The 18,730-nt window shown below is 39.9% G+C and overlaps 1 protein-coding gene across 1 annotated transcript in view; it reads left to right on the forward strand.

The window, feature by feature from the left end:
• The window catches only part of LOC134676442 (probable tyrosyl-DNA phosphodiesterase), a 31,878-nt gene extending 19,570 nt beyond the window's left edge, over positions 1-12,308 (forward strand). Inside the window, exons 12-15 of the mRNA XM_063534839.1 lie at positions 7,269-7,368; positions 8,622-8,731; positions 10,058-10,158; positions 10,962-12,308. Coding sequence (XP_063390909.1) covers positions 7,269-7,368; positions 8,622-8,731; positions 10,058-10,158; positions 10,962-11,084 — 434 coding nt within the window. The 3' untranslated portion in view covers positions 11,085-12,308. The remainder of the gene's footprint in view (positions 1-7,268; positions 7,369-8,621; positions 8,732-10,057; positions 10,159-10,961) is intronic.
• Positions 12,309-18,730: the final 6,422 nt, after the last annotated feature.

The raw sequence follows: 18,730 nt of genomic DNA on the forward strand, positions 1-18,730 counted from the left end.
CAAAGGATAGATATTTCAAAATTAAATTAAATTTGATATGGACTTCAATGCGTATTAGAAATTTAATAAATGAAAATTTATTTTTTCGTGTTACTTATCAAAATTTCAGCTTTCGTTTCGATAGTTTTAACTACTTACATAAATTAACTAAATCAAACTTGAAGTTGTTTAGACACAATTAGGCAAATGCGGAATTTGTGGATTGACTAAGAGTTAGTAAGAATACGGAAATTGTTCAATGAAGTCCAAGTTAGAGAGGTCATAGATTGACGTTATCTCAGATACAGAAGTCAATTCCCTATAAAATTCCAAAAAACAATTAGGAAAATGTAATCTTATAAATATAGTCTCAGTAAAAGAGGTAAAATACACTCTCTGTCTCAGTTATAGAGGTAAATGTGACTATAAAATCACAATAACGAATCCCAGTTATAGAGGTTCGTTTTTTCTCAGTAACAGAGGTAATTCAGTGCTAAAGTGTCGGGACCGAACCATGAGTCCCAGCTATAGAGGTTTCTCACTTATCCAGGTCCCACTTAACCAGGTTTCACTGTATTTAAAGAAAGTTTGCAGCACTTGACCAATTGCCCTGGTGAGCTGTCTCGTATACTGCGGTGACATATTTATTTTATTTACAATTAATGGAGGATTGGCACAGGAAAGAATCACCTGTTCCTCTCGTGCCATGCTATTGCATTTTCTTAAGCTAACGTTTGTAGTTCTTCCATTAATTGTAAATAAAATAAATAAATATGTCACCGCAATAAGAGACAGGTCAACTGGGCTAATGGTCACGTGCTGCAAACTTTCTTTAAATATATGATTTTATTTGTAACTCATAGATATATGATTTATTTTACAGGACCAGAAAGGATAGTAGTCTTGCCATTCTTCCACGCCTTTTCAGGTTACAACACAGTTTCTTTTGTGTGTGGAAAGGGAAAAAAAGCGTATTTCAAGCTTAAAGCGCATATCCTGCTGTAACGGAGGGCCTTCTTCTTCGTTACACTCTTGATAGAGTGGTCATGGCCATTATGAAAACTTTTGAGCGACTCATTTAACGACACGTCGCCATTCCTCCCGTAGAGCTGCTTTCCGTAAGCATTCGCTTACTGTGACCGACACACTGATTTGGTTTGGTCAGTACATCTCATTAGAGATCTTCCCCTAGCCCTGTCACCTCCTACTCTTTCTTGCACAACTAGACGTTCTGTAGAGGTTCCGTCTCGACGAGACACGTGTAGAAAGAAGTTGAGTACCGAGTTTTGCCCGTAGAAAGCAACCGCTCTTTAATGCCAAGCTCCTCAATAATTGATGCTCAGTCCATGATATGCCCAGCATTCGTCTCCAGCACCACATCTCTAGTGCATTCACTTTCTGTTTTTCGGATGCCCTTAGTGTCCATGTGAGACATACAGCATACAGAAAAGTGGGAAATATGAGGGATCTGACAATCCTGGTTTTAGTGGTCCTTGTAATGTTCCGGAGGGATTTAAATACGGTAAACAAAACAACATTGAGCAGCCAATTTTGGAAAAAAATGTTATTGTCTTGTATGACAAGTAAGAGTCTTACAATATTAAATCTGAACAGATTTGAATTACGAGATGTGAATTGGTCCTTAGACATTATTTTGATACTATGCATTGTGTTACAGTGTTCGGATCAGGTACAAGTACAAGTGTAAAAGAGTGCCGAAAAGTACTTTTTACAAAAAATAATCTTCAGTTAGAGAATCTGCCTCCAATGGAAGATGCGCTACCTACGTAAACATATTCTCCGTGCAGTTTACCAAGGAGGCTATGTTTGGGGACAGATTATAGCCCCTCAGCAACAGCTTCCATGTCCTGCTGACTGGAGCTGGTCCAAACAAAATGGTTATTGGGAGCCCATATGTACAAGCCTACCTGCGGCGGCTGCTGCTTGTTTAGAGCTTATTCGTTGCCGCTGCAAAACAAAATGCGCAGGGAGGTGCAACTGCGTTAAGAAAAAACTAAAATGCACGGACCCATGGCCATATAGTGGCAATTGCGAACAATATATATCTTACTCGTATTTTAACCCGCATTTTAATCAAACATCTGCTTTGTTAATTTTATCACATTTATAATAACTCTATTGGCGAAAGTTTTCCCAACATCTATATTTATACATTTAATTTATATTTGTATATATATCACGTCCAGAAGTAATTTTCTACAACCAGAAGAATAACAACTTATCAGAAACCATCGAAACATACTTAAAAATCCTAAACGCTGCATACCGCTCTTACAATGCAGGTACGCCGCGCGACACAAAACATTTTTTTTATCAAAGTTATGAAAAAAAAATGTTTAACAAGTTTACTATTCTATATAGTAGGATAACTGGGCTATTCACAGGAATTTTTTGTCTAGAGCAAATCCTCATAGTTTTAATTTTGTAGAGGATTTTCGAAAAAAAAAGTGAAAAGATTTTTTTGGAATTCTTAATTTCTCGATTTTTTTGTATGGAAGAGTGAAAATTTAGTCACAGAAATGAATTTTTCATCCTCGAATTACACGAAAAAGACACCAAACTTGATATAGTTGCTAGATGTATGCAGATATATAGCTTAGAGTGAGGCGCGCCGGAGCCACTTTTGCCCCCCCTCCCCTGCCCACCTGCTGGGTGGAACCTCTTGGCAACCGGGCTTAATCGGCTCAGATCATCCCCAGGAACACCTGTTCCAAGCGGTTTGCTTTGTCTCCAAAATGCAAGGTGGTGGACCTTAGAACCCCAGCTAATATGAGCTGTACTTTTAATTGTTAGTACAATCGGCATCAAATAGATAGTGACGGCCAAAGTGACCAAATATAGCTATAGGATCTAAATGTGGACGAATAAGGTCAGGTGAAGCATATAAGGCCCACCTTTATTTTAACTGAAATAGTTCTATTAATAATCAGGATATTATTACCAAATCAATTCAATATAGATTTCTCATTTGTTCATGTTTCTTCATATACCAAAATAGTTATATAAATATTCCAGCGCTTTTGAAAAATACACGTTTTATAAAAAAAAAACCGGGCAAGTGCGAGTCGGACTCGCGCACGAAGGGTTCCGTACCATAATGCAAAAAAAAACATAAAAAAAAGCAAAAAAAAAACGGTCACCCATCCAAGTACTGACCACTCCCGACGTTGCATAACTTTGCTCTAAAATCACGTTTGTTGTATGGGAGCCCCATTTAAATCTTTATTTTATTCTGTTTTTAGTATTTGTTGTTATAGCGGCAACAGAAATATATCATCTGTGAATATTTCAACTGTCTAGCTATCACGGTTCGTGAGATACAGCCTGGTGACAGACAGACGGACGGACGGACGGACGGACGGACGGACGGACAGCGAAGTCTTAGTAATAGGGTCCCGTTTTACCCTTTGGGTACGGAACCCTAAAAACCATACCATGTTGGTTCGGAACCGGGCCTTGTTACTTGCACTGACAGTTGAACACTGACTTGAACAGAAGTTCAAGAATAACAGAAAATATTACCGGGCCTTATTAGCTTTTATCATGAATTAATTTCATCTTCAATTTAAAATGGTCTATAGTAAAATACGGCCTACATGATCATGGAAAAACAAATTGTATTTTATTTAGAAAGTACTTATATGTTGTTCATAATCTTCAGTAAGCTGATTTCTAAGAGTCTATCTATTATAATTAATGTAGATTGACAGTTTACTTAGCAAATTGTACTTTTATACCTTTAGGTTTTATGTCGGAAGTATTTCAGCCAATTTGTACTGAAACAAGCATTTGAGCGTAATTAATGATGTTTACTGATTGTTAATCTTAAATATACCTATTATGTAGGGCACTTAAATTATTTTAGCGGACCGAGCGGATATGTATGTTTGTAGACCACTTATTTATTTAAATAATTAAATTATAATTCATTCAAAAAAAGGTTATTAAATGAGGGATACCTCACCTACCTTATTACAAAGCATTACAAAAATGTCCAAAGGCCAAAGCCACGCTGATAAGACATAAGACCTCATAAATACCTATAAATAAACGTTCACTGAAAAAACTTTAAGGCATTTCTGATAAGTAATTATTTTTCGTTACTGAGTTATCGTTTTGCACCGAATATCAATGAAATAAAAGCACGTTGTTATTTGATAGATACATTTATATAAACATCGTCACATGAAACCAATATAGGTACCTACTCGTAAACCATACCACTGCGATGGAAATATCGTTCTTTCAACTGATAATATAGCCACAAAAACTCGCTGAGACTGCAGGTCGAGTCTTGGTTTCAATTTCTTGATGATATATCATTGAATTAACTTTCAAAGCACGTGATAGCTCTCAGAATAGCAACAAAACTGGTTGAAACTAAAAATTTTATTGCTGATATTATGTGAACAACATTGCTTCGTCTTCATAAATAAAATTTTAATAATTTATATTGTTTACGTTAAAATGTGAAGAAATTCGTTGATAAATTGTCTATCTAGTATATTGACATTATGTCATATATGTTTTTAAAATGACGTAATATGAATGCCAGCACAATGAAAATTTATTCCAATAAGATAAAACAAATCTTCAAACTTTTTTAATTTTTAGTGAATTAGGAAGAAACTAATTACACTGATTTGGTTGTGTTCGTATATATTTTAAATAAATTGTTATATTTTTAAAGTATTATGACTTATGAATAAAAACAAATCAAAATTTTAATGACTCTGGATCTCCGTGTGACATTATTCATTTACCCTATTTATTTTGAACACAGTTTTTCACTGGTATCATCATTCGTATACGGACATGAATTTCTGTCAATATATATGACAAATTGAAATGTCAATTTGGAAAAAGCATGTACGCGTCCGCTTCCAACGGCCCACAGCGGGCATCTGAGGAGAAGGAGAATTTGACAGATATGGCGGATGTATGGAAATTTTACGAAAGTTTACGTTTACGATTGAATTTCTCTGTAGCCTTTAAGAGGAAAAATAGGAAAAGCCTGATTCGTTGTAGTCTAGTTATCTGGCTTTCGAAATCACTCGATTTTGTAGCATGAGCATCGATTTTTTTATACAAATTTTACTAAACGCTGACACTCGTTCATCACGTTTTAGGTACAACTTTGCATGAGTGTATTTATTATATTGTAAGAGATTTCAAATTTTCAAGGGTGATTCGTTGTAAACACACTCTTTGGGATAATAATGATATTTATTATAATTTTTTTTATCAAGCGATGTGGACGCTAGCGACTAAACGGTGACTGCCTTTTTCGCTGATTTTACACGACGCAGTCTTAAATTATTATTTGTATCTCTTAGGCTTGCGTGGGGACATAGATCCAACATGTAGAGGCTCTTTGGAGAGCTTTAATGTAATGTAGAACGCCTGCTGGAACCCGTTCACAGGCGCAATAATAAACACCCATGAACCGGTTTCAGCAGGCATTGGGACTATTGTAGAAAAAGTGAACAGTATACCGGTCTATATGTCGGCGGCCGATCGTAAGATCAGGCAGATCGTAATGTTCCTGTGTAATGTTCTGACGATAGTTACATTAAACCAATATACAGTGTGGAAAGATAAGTCGGGCCCTGGAGGGAAACTACCTTAAATCCTTAAGCTGGCTCATTTTACTTAAAGGAGACATTCCTTTATTTTTAAAAAGAAACAAAACTGTATTCAAAGATTTTTCTTTTTTTTCAATTTTGCTAGTCAAAAAAAATCTTGAGAACGAAATATTCGATTTTATGGATATTTTGTACGACAGACGAGTGTAAGACTTAATGTTTCTTGCAGAAATGGTATCATTAACATTAACTGTATCGACTAGGGTAATAAAATTGCGAGTGTTTATTTTTTTTAATTTTTAGTCGGTTCGAGTCCCGGGCGAGGCAAGCGAATTTTAGAAAATCTTTGAATGCAGTTTTGTTTCTTTTTGAAAATAAAGGAATGTCTCCTTTAAGTAAAATGAACCAGCTTAAGGATTTAAGGTAGTTTCCCTCCAGGGCCCGACTTATCTTTCCACCCAGTATAGGTAGGGTAGGTTCGTTAAGTTGCGTTGCTTCAGATGCTCGAAGGGCAAACTGCCCAGAAATAGGAGCCCCGCTACAGCGGGGCTCCGTCGACTCAGGGAACGAGTCAAAGATTTTCACGTTTCACGATATGCCTAGGAATTTCACGATATGCCTGATCTTACGATCGGCCGCCGACATGTAGATTGATTTTTGGGTGGACAATGAGACTGGGCTAAAAGAGGTCCGGACACCTGCCATAACAATGTTAACACCGTCATCGAGGCAGGCGGTGACTCGCCGCTGACTAGATGGGCCCCTGAAACTGCCGTCGCGAAGACGACCAGGAGCAACATCGGTGTGAGCGGCTCAGGGGTGTCGAGAGGTGTGCGCCGCTTTCTACCCAGTGGCTGTTACCAGCCACTGTGCCAACTCGCGTCTTATGCATCCTTCACTTCCACCCTTGGAGCATATAGCTCTAGCGACTCCTTTCTGGACGGCCAATGAAGGCGAGCCAGAGCTGAGAGTCCTGCGGGTCCCCTTGGGGTCCACTCTGACCGACGAAGACACGCCGGAGACGGAGTCCCTGACCGACTCTCGGGAGCACTCGGGTCCGTGGGGTCGTTACTCCCCAACAGCTCGCCACAAGCTGTCCTGCGGGCTGGCTAGTTTATTCTGAAACTGCACAACGGGACTTAATCGCGTATTTAAGTGGTCGCGCGAGACCACGTGGACAACGCCGTCCTCGAAACGTCGGAGGTAAATCTTAAACATAAATACGCGATTAAGTCCCGTTGTGCAGTTTCATAATGTTAAATAATCGTGAAAGTTTAAATCAGTGTTTGGCTAGATTATCCTTTATTCATCATTTTTCTTAGGCTAGGTTTTTATAATATGTATATAAAAGTAAAATATAAAAACACTTACAAAACAATAAAAATACATAATACATATAAACACATTATAAAAAACCTAACCTAGGGTGCCGCCAGCAGCGGGGCAGGGCCCAAGCTACCGGTGGTCAGGGCCGCAGAGAGAGGAACCGACGTACTATCCGCGCCGTGTCCAAGATCACCGCCTTCTGCATCTGTCCCTTGATCCAACCACCTAGCGAGAGTCTCTCAAGATGTTGGTCGAGACTCTTCGCTATTAAACCGTTCACTGAAACGACTATCGGGACAATGATCGTCGAATCAACATCCCACATGGCGGTATTATATTTGTGTATGTATATTTCAGAGAACGTGAAGCAGTCCCACGACGGCCTGCTAGGCGGAGGGTGCCTGCCGTACGCGGCCGAGGCTCACTTCAAGCAGCCCTGGCTCAACAACTTCCTCTAGTGAGTAATAATTAGAGATGCAACGGATAGTTGTTTGGCCGGATACCGGATATTCGACCTGACCATCAACCGAATATCCGGTATCCGGCCGCCGGATATTCGGCCAGCGGAACTATACCTGCATTTGGTTTTCCAGGTGCGCATTCTGCAGGTTTGACCTGTTTCCTAGTGAACGTTCTCGCGGACACAATTTCTAGGTTCGAAATTAGTGCGCGTACAAGTCAATGGAATTATTAAATTGTTTTAAAATAATAAACATGTACGATTATGACCGTGTCTGTTTCTTAAATCAAATTTGTTTACTCCGAAATCAAGCAATGTTACTATCCGGTATCCGGCCGGATAGTAAGTCACTCTTCGGTATCCGGCCGGATAGTAAAATAATGGCCAGATAGGCCGGATACCGGGTAGTAACCGGATATCCGGTGCATCTCTAGTAATAATAGTTATTTGTTTCACTCGGGGGCAAAGTTGTCGTTTAACCGCTCGGGCTAATATTGATAGCCGAGCAAGCGAAAGATTCCAAAATTGAACCACGAACTTCCTTCTAGTGAGTCTTCTTCTTCTTCCTCGCGTTATCCCGGCATTTCGCCACGGCTCATGAGAGCCTGGGGTCCGCTTGACAACTAATCCCATGATTTGACGTAGGCACTAGTTTTTACGCAAGCGACTGCCATCTAACCTTCCAACCCAGAGGGTAAACTAGGCCTTATTGGGATTAGTCCCTCTAGTGAGTAAACAATATTAACCGACTGCAAGATTTTACAACACGTCAATCAAGCAAAATATAATTGATTTAATTTAAAAGTAATCCTCAGAGCGGTGGTGGCCGAGTGGATATGACGCCCGACCTTCAATCCGGAGGTCGGAGGTTCAAATCCTGCCACGTACAAATGAGTTTTTCGGAACTTATGTACGAAATATCATTTGAAATATACCACTAGCTTTTCGGTGACGGAAAACATCGTGAGGAAACCTGCATACATCTGGGAAGAAATTGAAAGGTGTATATGAAGTCCCCAATCCGCATTGGGCTAGCGTGGGGACTATAGCCCAAACCCTCTCGAGCTTGAGAGGAAGCCTGTGCCCAGCAGTGGGACGTATATAGGCTAAATTATTATTATCAAAAGTAATCCTAAAAACAAATTATGACTAACAAAAACAAATTAAACTAAGAACTGAAGAGACTAAACTAAAACTACCTAAAAAGAATAACATTTGTAACAAACTTTTTAAATTATTATTTTTTACAGCCAATGGAAAGCGAAGTCGTCTCACCGCGACAGAGCCATGCCGCATATAAAGTCTTACACGAGAACATCACCTGATAACAAAAAAGCAGCCTACTACCTACTGACGTCAGGTTCGCATTATGTTTCTATACAGTTATTAGCGAAAAACCGGGCAAGTGCGAGTCGGACTCGCGCACGAAGGGTTCCGTACCATAATGCAAAAAAAAAAACAAAAAAAAAAACAAAACAACGGTCACCCATCCAAGTACTGACCCCTCCCGACGTTGCTTAACTTTGGTCAAAAATCACGTTTGTTGTATGGGAGCCCCATTTAAATCTTTATTTTATTCTGTTTTTAGTATTTGTTGTTATAGCGGCAACAGAAATACATCATCTGTGAAAATTTCAACTGTCTAGCTATCACGGTTCGTGAGATACAGTCTGGTGACAGACGGACGGACGGACGGACGGACGGACAGCGAAGTCTTAGTAATAGGGTCCCGTTTTACCCTTTGGGTACGGAACCCTAAAAACAATATGCATACAAACTTAAGCTCCAAAGGTATAAGGTATAAGGTTTTAATAAAATTCAAAACTAATAAACGAACTTTTTGTCGGGTGACAAGCAAAAGTCACTAACTAAAATCATTGAAATTATTGGACAATAAACCGTGTTACGAGTGTAATAAAGTGCATTGGTACTTTAATTTTTTGATAGTACTTAGTGAGTTTTGCTTGTCACCCGACGTTTTACTTTGCTAAAAATTCATGTTTTTAGGGTTCCGTACACAAAGGGTAAAACGTGACCCTATTACTAAGACTTCGCTGTCCGTCCGTCCGTCCGTCTGTCACCAGGCTGTATTTCACGAACCGTGATAGCTAGACAGTTGAAATTTTCACAGATGATGTATTTCTGTTGCCGCTATAACAACAAATACTAAAAACAGAATAAAATAAAGATTTAAGTGGGGCTCCCATACAGCAAACGTGATTTTTGACCAAAGTTAAGCAACGTCGGGCGTGGTCAGTACTTGGATGGGTGACCGTTTTCTTTTTGCATTTTTTCAGTTTTTTTTTGCTTTATGGTACGGAACCTTTCGTGCGCGAGTCCGACTCGCACTTGCCCGGTTTTTTTTTGTAATATGACCAGAATTAAGATGTGGGATGACACTATCCCATTGCCTTAATTGTTAGAGTTTGACTATGTGGGAACTATTCTGCCCAAAGCCCGGTTAGTTGTGTTTTAGTATCATGTAATAAAATTCTTATATAACGAGGGAATTTGCGTAGTCTTCAAAGTTTCCTTTAGGAAACATTAGTAGACGTTTATGAGCACTGATTGACTAGCACGTTATCTGTTCGCGGATTAGCAAAGTAATATTTTGGTTTTGATTAATATGGAATTCCGCAAAGTAACGCCTGATTCTATTCACTATCATGTAGAATTATTATCGTAGGCAACGTGAGTAAGGCAGCGTGGGGCAGCCTGAACAAAGGGAACGCCGCTCTTCGTATCATAAGCTACGAAGCGGGGGTGCTGTTCTTGCCAAGATTCGTGGTGAGTGGATATCTAAGGGTGGTAAGAACGAGGCATGAAGGGATAGGACAGGGTTTAGCTAGAGAGAAAGGGAGAGGAATGAGTGAGGCAGAGAGAGAGATGAAGTAAAGAAAGAGGCATGAAGGGATGGGACAGAGTTGAGCTAGAGAGGGAGGGAAGGGAGAGGAATGAGTGAGGCAAGAGAGAAGGAAGTAGACGAAAGAGTGGTAAATGGAGTTATTCATAAGGGTGGTAAGAAAGAGGCATGAAGGCATGGGACCGAAGCTAGGCCCGAGAGGGAGGTTGCGGAAGAGTACTTCGGCATTCCTGGGACCTCGCCGTATAGCAGCGAGGCGGCAACAGAGGGGTTTTAGTGGGTAAACCTGGGGTCTCATTAGCCCACAACAGGGAGTCCCACATAACCATCCCGGCCCGTCCCCGCGCCGTGTGGTATGTGTGAAGCATTTCCCTTCTTAAAAAAAGGCCCGAAAGGGAGGGAAGGGAGAGGAATGAGTGAGGCAAAGAGAGGAACGTGGACGAAAGAGTGGTAAGGGGAGTCGTAGGGGCTTGACGTTAGATGTCGAATACGAAATAACGCGCGTTTCAGTAAGAAAACTGATGAAGTTACTATTTATTTACTTATACTACTCTATAGTGAAGTTATTCATAACGGTGGTAAGAAAGAGGCATGAAGGGATGGGACAGGAGCGAGACCCAAGAGAGGAAGGGAAGGGAGAGGAATGAGTGAGGCAAGAGAGAAGGAAGAATTACACAGTTTTTGCAACACCTATTCAAAATACTAACACGTTCCGTTTTTTTTTCAGATAAACGAAGATTTCTTTCCACTAGAGCCGAATGCTCCAAACCGTTTAGTGATACCCTACGACATTCCGCCCACCAAATACACCAGCGACATGCAACCATGGGTCATGGACTATTTGCGGTAGCCTACACTAAATAAAAATAAAAACCGGCCAAGTGCGAGTAGGACTCGCGCACGAAGAGTTCCGTACCATTACGCAAAAAACGGCAAAAAAAAATATGTTGTATGGGTGGCGTTTAAGCCGTCGTATCGGAGCGCGGAAAATATTAGAAAGGCAATAATAATCACGTTTGTTGTATGGGAGCCCCGTTTAAATATTGATTATATTCTGTTTTTAGTATTTGTTTTTATCGCGGCAACAGAAATACATCATCTGTGAAAATTCAACATGAGATACAGCCTGGTGACAGACAGACAGATAGACGGACAGACAGACGGACAGCGGAGTTTTAGTAATAAGGTCCCGTTTTTACAGTTTGGGTACGGAACCCTAAACATTAAAACCAGATACACACATAAAAAGAGGGGAGATGAAGAGAGCATAAGAAAGAAATAAGGTAAAAATTGGGTTATTCTCACTAGTTACCAAGTTGAAGTGGTAACTGGGCATTTTCACTTAACCTCGTGCCGCCCAATGTACATTAGTTTCAGTTTCGATGCAATGTCAACCTTAATAAAAAACAAATTAGGCAGCATTTCATTTGTCTCGTAAAATTTTCGAACAAATGAAATTCAACCCAACAACAAATTTTGTATGGTGGGCGGCACGAGGTTAGCTTGAACACCTTTAACGGCCGGTTAGCAATCGTTACAAAACTGACGGTCAATGTCAAATCACATACATTTTGTCAGGAATGTAACGGCTAGACGTTACTGAAACACTAAGACTAAAATGAACCTATTGTACTGATGAGCATGAGAACAATGGATTAAATGAATATGAATATGAATATGACTATGAATATGAATATGAATATGACCATGACTTAAGTCGCGCTTAACTTGTACAAGTTAGATGAAAATGCCCAACTACCGGGAAAAAAATCCCAGTAGTTACCACCAAATGGTTGGTGGCTGGGTTGGTCGGTGGAAAAATAATTCCCAGTAGTTACCAGTGGTAAAAGGTGGGATTTTTTCCCCAGTAGTTACCACTGGTAAGAACTTGGTGGTAACTAGTGGGAATACCTAACCCTAAATATTAAGGATAAGCAGAAAATGTCAACTGTGTATCAAATCAAATGAGCTGTGAACGTGTTTTTTAATGTTTGAATTTTCTAAAGTGTATAAGAAAGCTTTTTAAATTATGTAATAATGATGTTAAATTTGTAAATAAAGTGTTTTTTCTACATGTTGTACTTTTTGATTCATCTTTTTAAAACCTGCCAAGTATTTAAATAGATTTACTTAGGGCATTCTGAAAATTCCTGGACTGGCCACTTGGAAAAAATAAGTCTCACATATTAGAATCCAGAAACTTTAGTATGGCCCAAGTACATTCATTGTGGCATTCCTAAGGGACTTCTAAGATCACCTATGTACTAATAAGTAGGGATGTACCGACTAGTCGCCGACTAGTCGGGAAAGCCGACTATCCGGCCACATTTGTAGTCGGCGATTAGTCGGCGACTAGTCGGCAAAAATGGCCGATTAGTCGGCACTTTATTAGTGAAAGAAAAACAGAAAAAAAAGAAATCAACAGTTAATATTTTACCATATGTTTTAAGTTTATTTTACTAAAATACCTATTCAGGGTGCAAACGAAAACTTTTGTTCATATAGTGGACCGTTTGATCGTTATCGTATGTTGGTGGGCTGGTGTTTTCCTCTACAGGTCGATCTCAACTGATTCTCGTGTAATTTTATGTGCAAGTTCGATAGTTATTTTTTTTAATTATTATTCAGTTTTTGTTTTTTTTTAATGGTGGACCAATGAGGAATGTTAATGCAAAATTTAGAGGCTTTAGTCAGGGCAAGTTGCTCGTAAATACGCTGACCACAGGGGATAGGTTCTTAACTGGCGACTACGTACGGGAAAGGGAGCCTTGGAAATACCTCCTACAAGCTGTACCTACTGACGGTCTTCTCAGGATCGTAAAATAAAAGAACTAAAGACAGAAATTGAACGAGGATTCTTATGATAGGTCTTTGAACCTGTAGAGAACACCTTTTAGCCAAGCTAAATTATGATGAATAGCTCCACCAAAGGAGTAGAACTATTGTTTTTCACCTGAACTTATACGAAACTAATGATCTGGCCGACTAGCCGACTAGTCGGCCATTCGAGCGCCGATTAGTCGGCTAGTCGGCTAGTCGGCCAAATCAATAGTCGGTACATCACTACTAATAAGTAACATTTGCCCTTTTTTTAACCGACGAAAAAACGGAGGTTCTCGAGTCGACACATATTTTTTTAAATATATGACCACGCATAACTTTTTACAGAGTAGTCCGATTTTGATCATCCTTTTTTCTATTGGATAGGGTATACCCCGAAGTTGGTCCCATATAGGTAATTAATGCGCCTGTAACTGGCCACCCTAAACTAAAAATGAATTCTATTCACCTATAAACAGAATTCATTTTAAGTACAAAGTATAAGGTTTCAATAATTGGCCACCTTATACTAAATGAATTCTATTTACAGGTGACTAGAATTCATTTTTGGTTTGGGGTGGCCAGTTACCAAAAGCGGCCATTTACTGGTGAATTAAGGGTAGGAAAGCAGGGGATGATTGTTCACTCACTGATTGTAGATGTATGACCGTTGGTGTCATATAAATTTGGAATAAAAAACCTACCCTAAGGATGGGAAAATAGGGGTGAGTAAATTATAGCCACTAAAAATTATAAAATAAAACTTAAAAAAAATTAAATCGCCGGAAATACTGACACAAAAAATAAACCTTTTCTATTTAATACCTTTAAACGAGCAATTCTTGTTTATTTATAGGTATATTACGGAATTTATGAATCTCGGAAACGGCTCAGACGATTTCGATGAAATTTGCTATATGAGGGTTTTCGGGGGCGATAAATCGCTAGGTCTTATCTCTGGGAAAATGCGCACTTTTGAGATTTTATATGTTTATCGAGCAAAGCTCGGTCTCCCAGATGTTTTAACCTTAATAACTAAGTTCTTAAACTAATGTAAGTATACCTAAGTAATTTTGAGTAGGCGCCAAACAAGCAAATTAATTAAGAGCCCATCAACGTGCACACTATGCGTCCAATGATAAAACGGCCGTTTTTGTTTTGAGTTCCTAGATCGACGAAACCAGCGACACAAAAACTAGTTTGATGTATTCAAAAGGTACTTAAATACACAATACAGTACGTAGCGGCCCCCTTTTTTCAATATTTTTCGTTATTAAATTTAAATAATCACGATTATTTAGCAGTGGCGCTAGTGTGCACGTTGATGGGCTTTTAATTATGTAAAGCGTACGCTTGTTTGCAACCGTCACGATATTAAAAAAAGTTACGTCCAAGCATTAATTAAACGTAGCGTTTAAGTAGTACTTAATCGTTTATTTAGGTCACTAGTTTCGCTAGGAAAGACAGACATACCGATCGCTCCGATTGTGCGCCGGAGCGACGCCGTGATGGGTTAAATGTACAGTCGCCATTAGATATATCGGAGCGGCCAAGGTGTTCACAATATCTGAACACGCCTTGACATAAGGACCTTGGTATAAGGTCCACCGATGGACAGTTAAGGGGTTGTGCCCTAATCACGCGAGGTGTTTTCGGCTACTTTTTGACCCCCCCTCCCCCTTGGTGATATATGGTGAGGTTTTTGGCTAACCTCCCGCCCCCCCCCCCACACAATCTCACGTGTATTTTTTTTCATTCGATCTAATTTTAAGATAATTAGTAGGTATTGTATGTAGAAAATCTTGTTTATTGTTCTATTTTCGTTAAAGAGACTCGCTATTTTGAAGTGCAGAGTGAAGATTTATGTAGAAAATGTATCTACCCATGTGGTAGGGTCTTTTTTCTTAGAAACTGTAGAAAAATACACGTGAGGTTTCCTTATCCCCCCCCCAACGTGATCTATCGTGATATTTTCGTGACTCCCCCTCCCCCTATCGAACCTCGCGTGGTTTGTGCACAAACTCTAAGAGTACCTATTGCTGTTGTTTGTACCCAATGCAAGATAAGTTTTACCTAAGTGTTTTACCGATAAGTACTTGTTTAAATAATTTTATGTACAGTCGCCATCAGATACATCGGAGCGGCTAAGGCGCTCACAAATATCTGAACGCGCCTCTATTGTCAGGGCGTTAGAATGCCTGTTCCGATATTGTGAACATCTTGGCCGCTCCGATATATGATAGAGTTAGACCGTAAAAAGTCTGCAGCGATTTTGATAGCCCACGCAGTGCAAGTGTCATTTTAAACGTCACACTTCTATGAAATTATGCGTATAAATAACACTTCCACTGCGTGGGCTATCAAATCCGCTGCAGACTTTTATTGGTGCGACTATACCGGGGGTGTGGCCAGTAATACGAGCAAAAAATTAAACTGTAGGCTGTACTTCTCATACTGACCAACATTTGTTCAGCGACTTTTAAAAATAACTTGTGGTTTGATTTTTAATACACTTTGAATTTTATTCTAAGACGCAATGTATTGCGAATTTTGTTATGTTTAAGGCGTGACAAGCAACGTCAATCACAATGATAATGGCGTGGCGATGGCGTCCATTCAAGATAATAGGTATTTATTTTGTATGATAAATAGGGAGTCTAAATACTTCATAATTTTTAAAACGTTGTTGAACAAAAGTGTCACCGTTTGAGGAGTACAAACTATGTTTTAATTATTTGCTCGTGTTACAGGCCACCCCCGGTATATCTGAGGCGACTGTAGGACTACAAAAAGCTCGTATCTTATAACAACATGTCATGTTATGTTTGCAGTACAGTAAATAAAAACCGGGCAAGTGCGAGTCGGACTCGCGCACGAAGGGTTCCGTACCATAATGCAAAAAAAAACGGTCACCCATCCAAGTACTGACCACTCCCGACGTTGCTTAACTTTGGTCAAAAATCACGTTTGTTGCATGGGAGCCCCATTTAAATCTTTATTTTATTCTGTTTTTAGTATTTGTTGTTATAGCGGCAACAGAAATACATCATCTGTGAAAATTTCAACTGTCTAGGTATCACGGTTCGTGAGATACAGCCTGGTGACAGACGGACGGACAGACGGACGGATGGACGGACGGACGGACGGACAGACGGACGGACGGACGGACGGACAGCGAAGTCTTAGTAATAGGGTCCCGTTTTACCCTTTGGGTACGGAACCCTAAAAAATAGTAAATTAAAAAAACGGGATCATATATAATTAAGTGTAACTTAAAAAAACTTCTTAATTAATGATTAAGTACAACACGGATAAATTCTATATCTGGTTTAACCTTTTCGACGCCGTGTCAAACACAAAAGCTGTCACTCGGACGCCACGTCACCGAACTGACAAAACTGAAATTGAACTTTATGCAAACGCAGGTAGGTCTATGTTGCTCTGTGGTCTGTGACCGATTAATCAGTCTTTGGCGTTGAACCTGCGGTGCGGATATATCGGTCCAACGACCGATGACGCCAATGCATCCAAAGGGTTAATTTATTGCCTGTATTGGATTTACCATAAACTAGGAGTCCTCTAGACCGAGTTTAGAGCAATTATTTCATGCAACCGATGATGCCAAAAATGCGGGGGTGCGCGGGACGAGGTAAGCGAAGTCCTGTGCCGTGACGTGATTGGTCTGTTCAAAGACACGGATGTCACACAGAGACACTTTCGACTCGAACATGGAGTAAAACTAAGTACCGTATGCCTGGCAGAGGGGGTAGCGCGACTATGCTCAGTCTGGTGGATGTTTTGTCTGTGGGATTTAGGTACACACTATTAGTAAACATCAATCTCTAACCTTACCTACTTAGGTCAGGCGTGGCTCACTCCGCGATTTCGTCGCTTTGCTACAGGTAGCTAAAAGTACATCCGTTCGGCCCCAACTGGGGTTTTTGGGGTTTGCCATAAGCCGCGCGTGGCGCTGTCTCCACTTAGCGGCCATATCTGTGCTGATCGTAATAGACGCGTTTTGTTAGGGAGTGAGTCTTCTGTACCTAGTACTATTATTTATTCTGTGGTATTTATTCGTAAACATCAATCAGCTAACCTTTCCTACTTAGGGCATAGCGTTTCACCGTGTCCGTTCGTCTGTCCGTCCGTAAGGAGGGTATTCACATGTTTATATGTTGTGTGCGGAAGAATTGACTTTAAACACAGAATAAACAATCGTACTATAGTCAGACCGTCAAAAGTTGTAGCGATTTTGATGGCCCACGCAGTGCAAGTGTCATTTTAAACGTCACACTTCTACGAAATTATGACGTATACATAACACTTACACTGCGTGGGCCATCAAATCCGCTGCAGACTTTTATTGGTGCGACTATATTCACATGTTTATGTTGTGTGCGGAAGAATTGACTTTAAACGCTTGTATCTTGTAATGTCCAGTGAAGCGCGGCGGTGTACTTGTGAAGTGGGCCGCGGGCCTCAGTAATTGTGTTACTAACAATTTGCGATTAATTTGCAGTACAGTGGATAGGAATAGTGTTATAGTCCATTTTTTTAGCATTAGAAAGAACTTCGCAGAAGTACGCTTGTGGTTCTAAATCTGCCACCTTTAGCGGTAACAATTTGAAGTAAATTATATGTATTGACCATGCTACATTAGATAATTCAATAATTATTAACAATTAACGAGCCTGATAAAGACTGCACGCTTGCTTCTGCGGAGTTCTTTCTAATGCTAAAAAAACTATAGAATATTCTTTACAGTACATATGGTCAGTTAAAAAGATAAAAGATAAAAAATAGTTTATTCAAGTAGGCATATTACAATGTGCTTATGAACGTCAAATAAACCTTTAAATAAGTGGGGAGACACTCCTGACATCGTGCAAGCTTGGCTCCGTTCGGCTCAGCATTGCTCTGAGCAATTATTAGGGTTGACACAACTTGACGTCCCTTTGCGTGCACGACCTTAGATTACTTTAATTTTGACAACCCTAAATAGTCGAAATGCATAGTGCCATACTAACTATAACACGTGCCGACTTTTATGTGACAATCCCATATACCTAAATGTATGAAAATGACCAAACTTTTTTTGACGTGATAACGTCTTATAAATCGATGAACACCGGTAGCAGCCGGTAGCATGCACGAAGTGTCGCGTTGCGGACAAATCTCCATGGTAACGTTGTGGACAAATCTCCATGGTAAACAACGTTAGAGTCTGTGCGGAAAGAGAAGAGTCGTGGAATGTATGGGGCCCAATACATTCCACGACTCTTCTCTTTCCGCACAGACTCTAAGGCCACATGTTTTCTTATGACGTTCTCACCCAAAATTATCGTCTGAAAACCGACTTTACAGACACCATTTTTTTACCTTTTTTTGCCCGAAAGGAGTATTTCCCCCCACTGGCCTAGGTACCTACATTTTCTTAATTTGCCGCCTTTTTTAACTAACAAAGTGGGTGTGCCAGAGCATACATACGGAAGAAAATAAACACTCGTATAGCGGACTGTACTGGCGATAGGTTACCTACATTGTGTAATATCGCGCTGGCCGAGCGACTGCATGCAAATATAAATAAATAAATAAATAAATAAATATTACAGGACATTTTTACACAAATTGACTGAGCCCCACGGTAAGCTCAAGAAAGCTTGTGTTGTGGGTACT

This window comes from Cydia fagiglandana, chromosome 24, assembly GCF_963556715.1.
Source record: "Cydia fagiglandana chromosome 24, ilCydFagi1.1, whole genome shotgun sequence".
Lineage (NCBI taxonomy): Eukaryota > Metazoa > Arthropoda > Insecta > Lepidoptera > Tortricidae > Cydia > Cydia fagiglandana.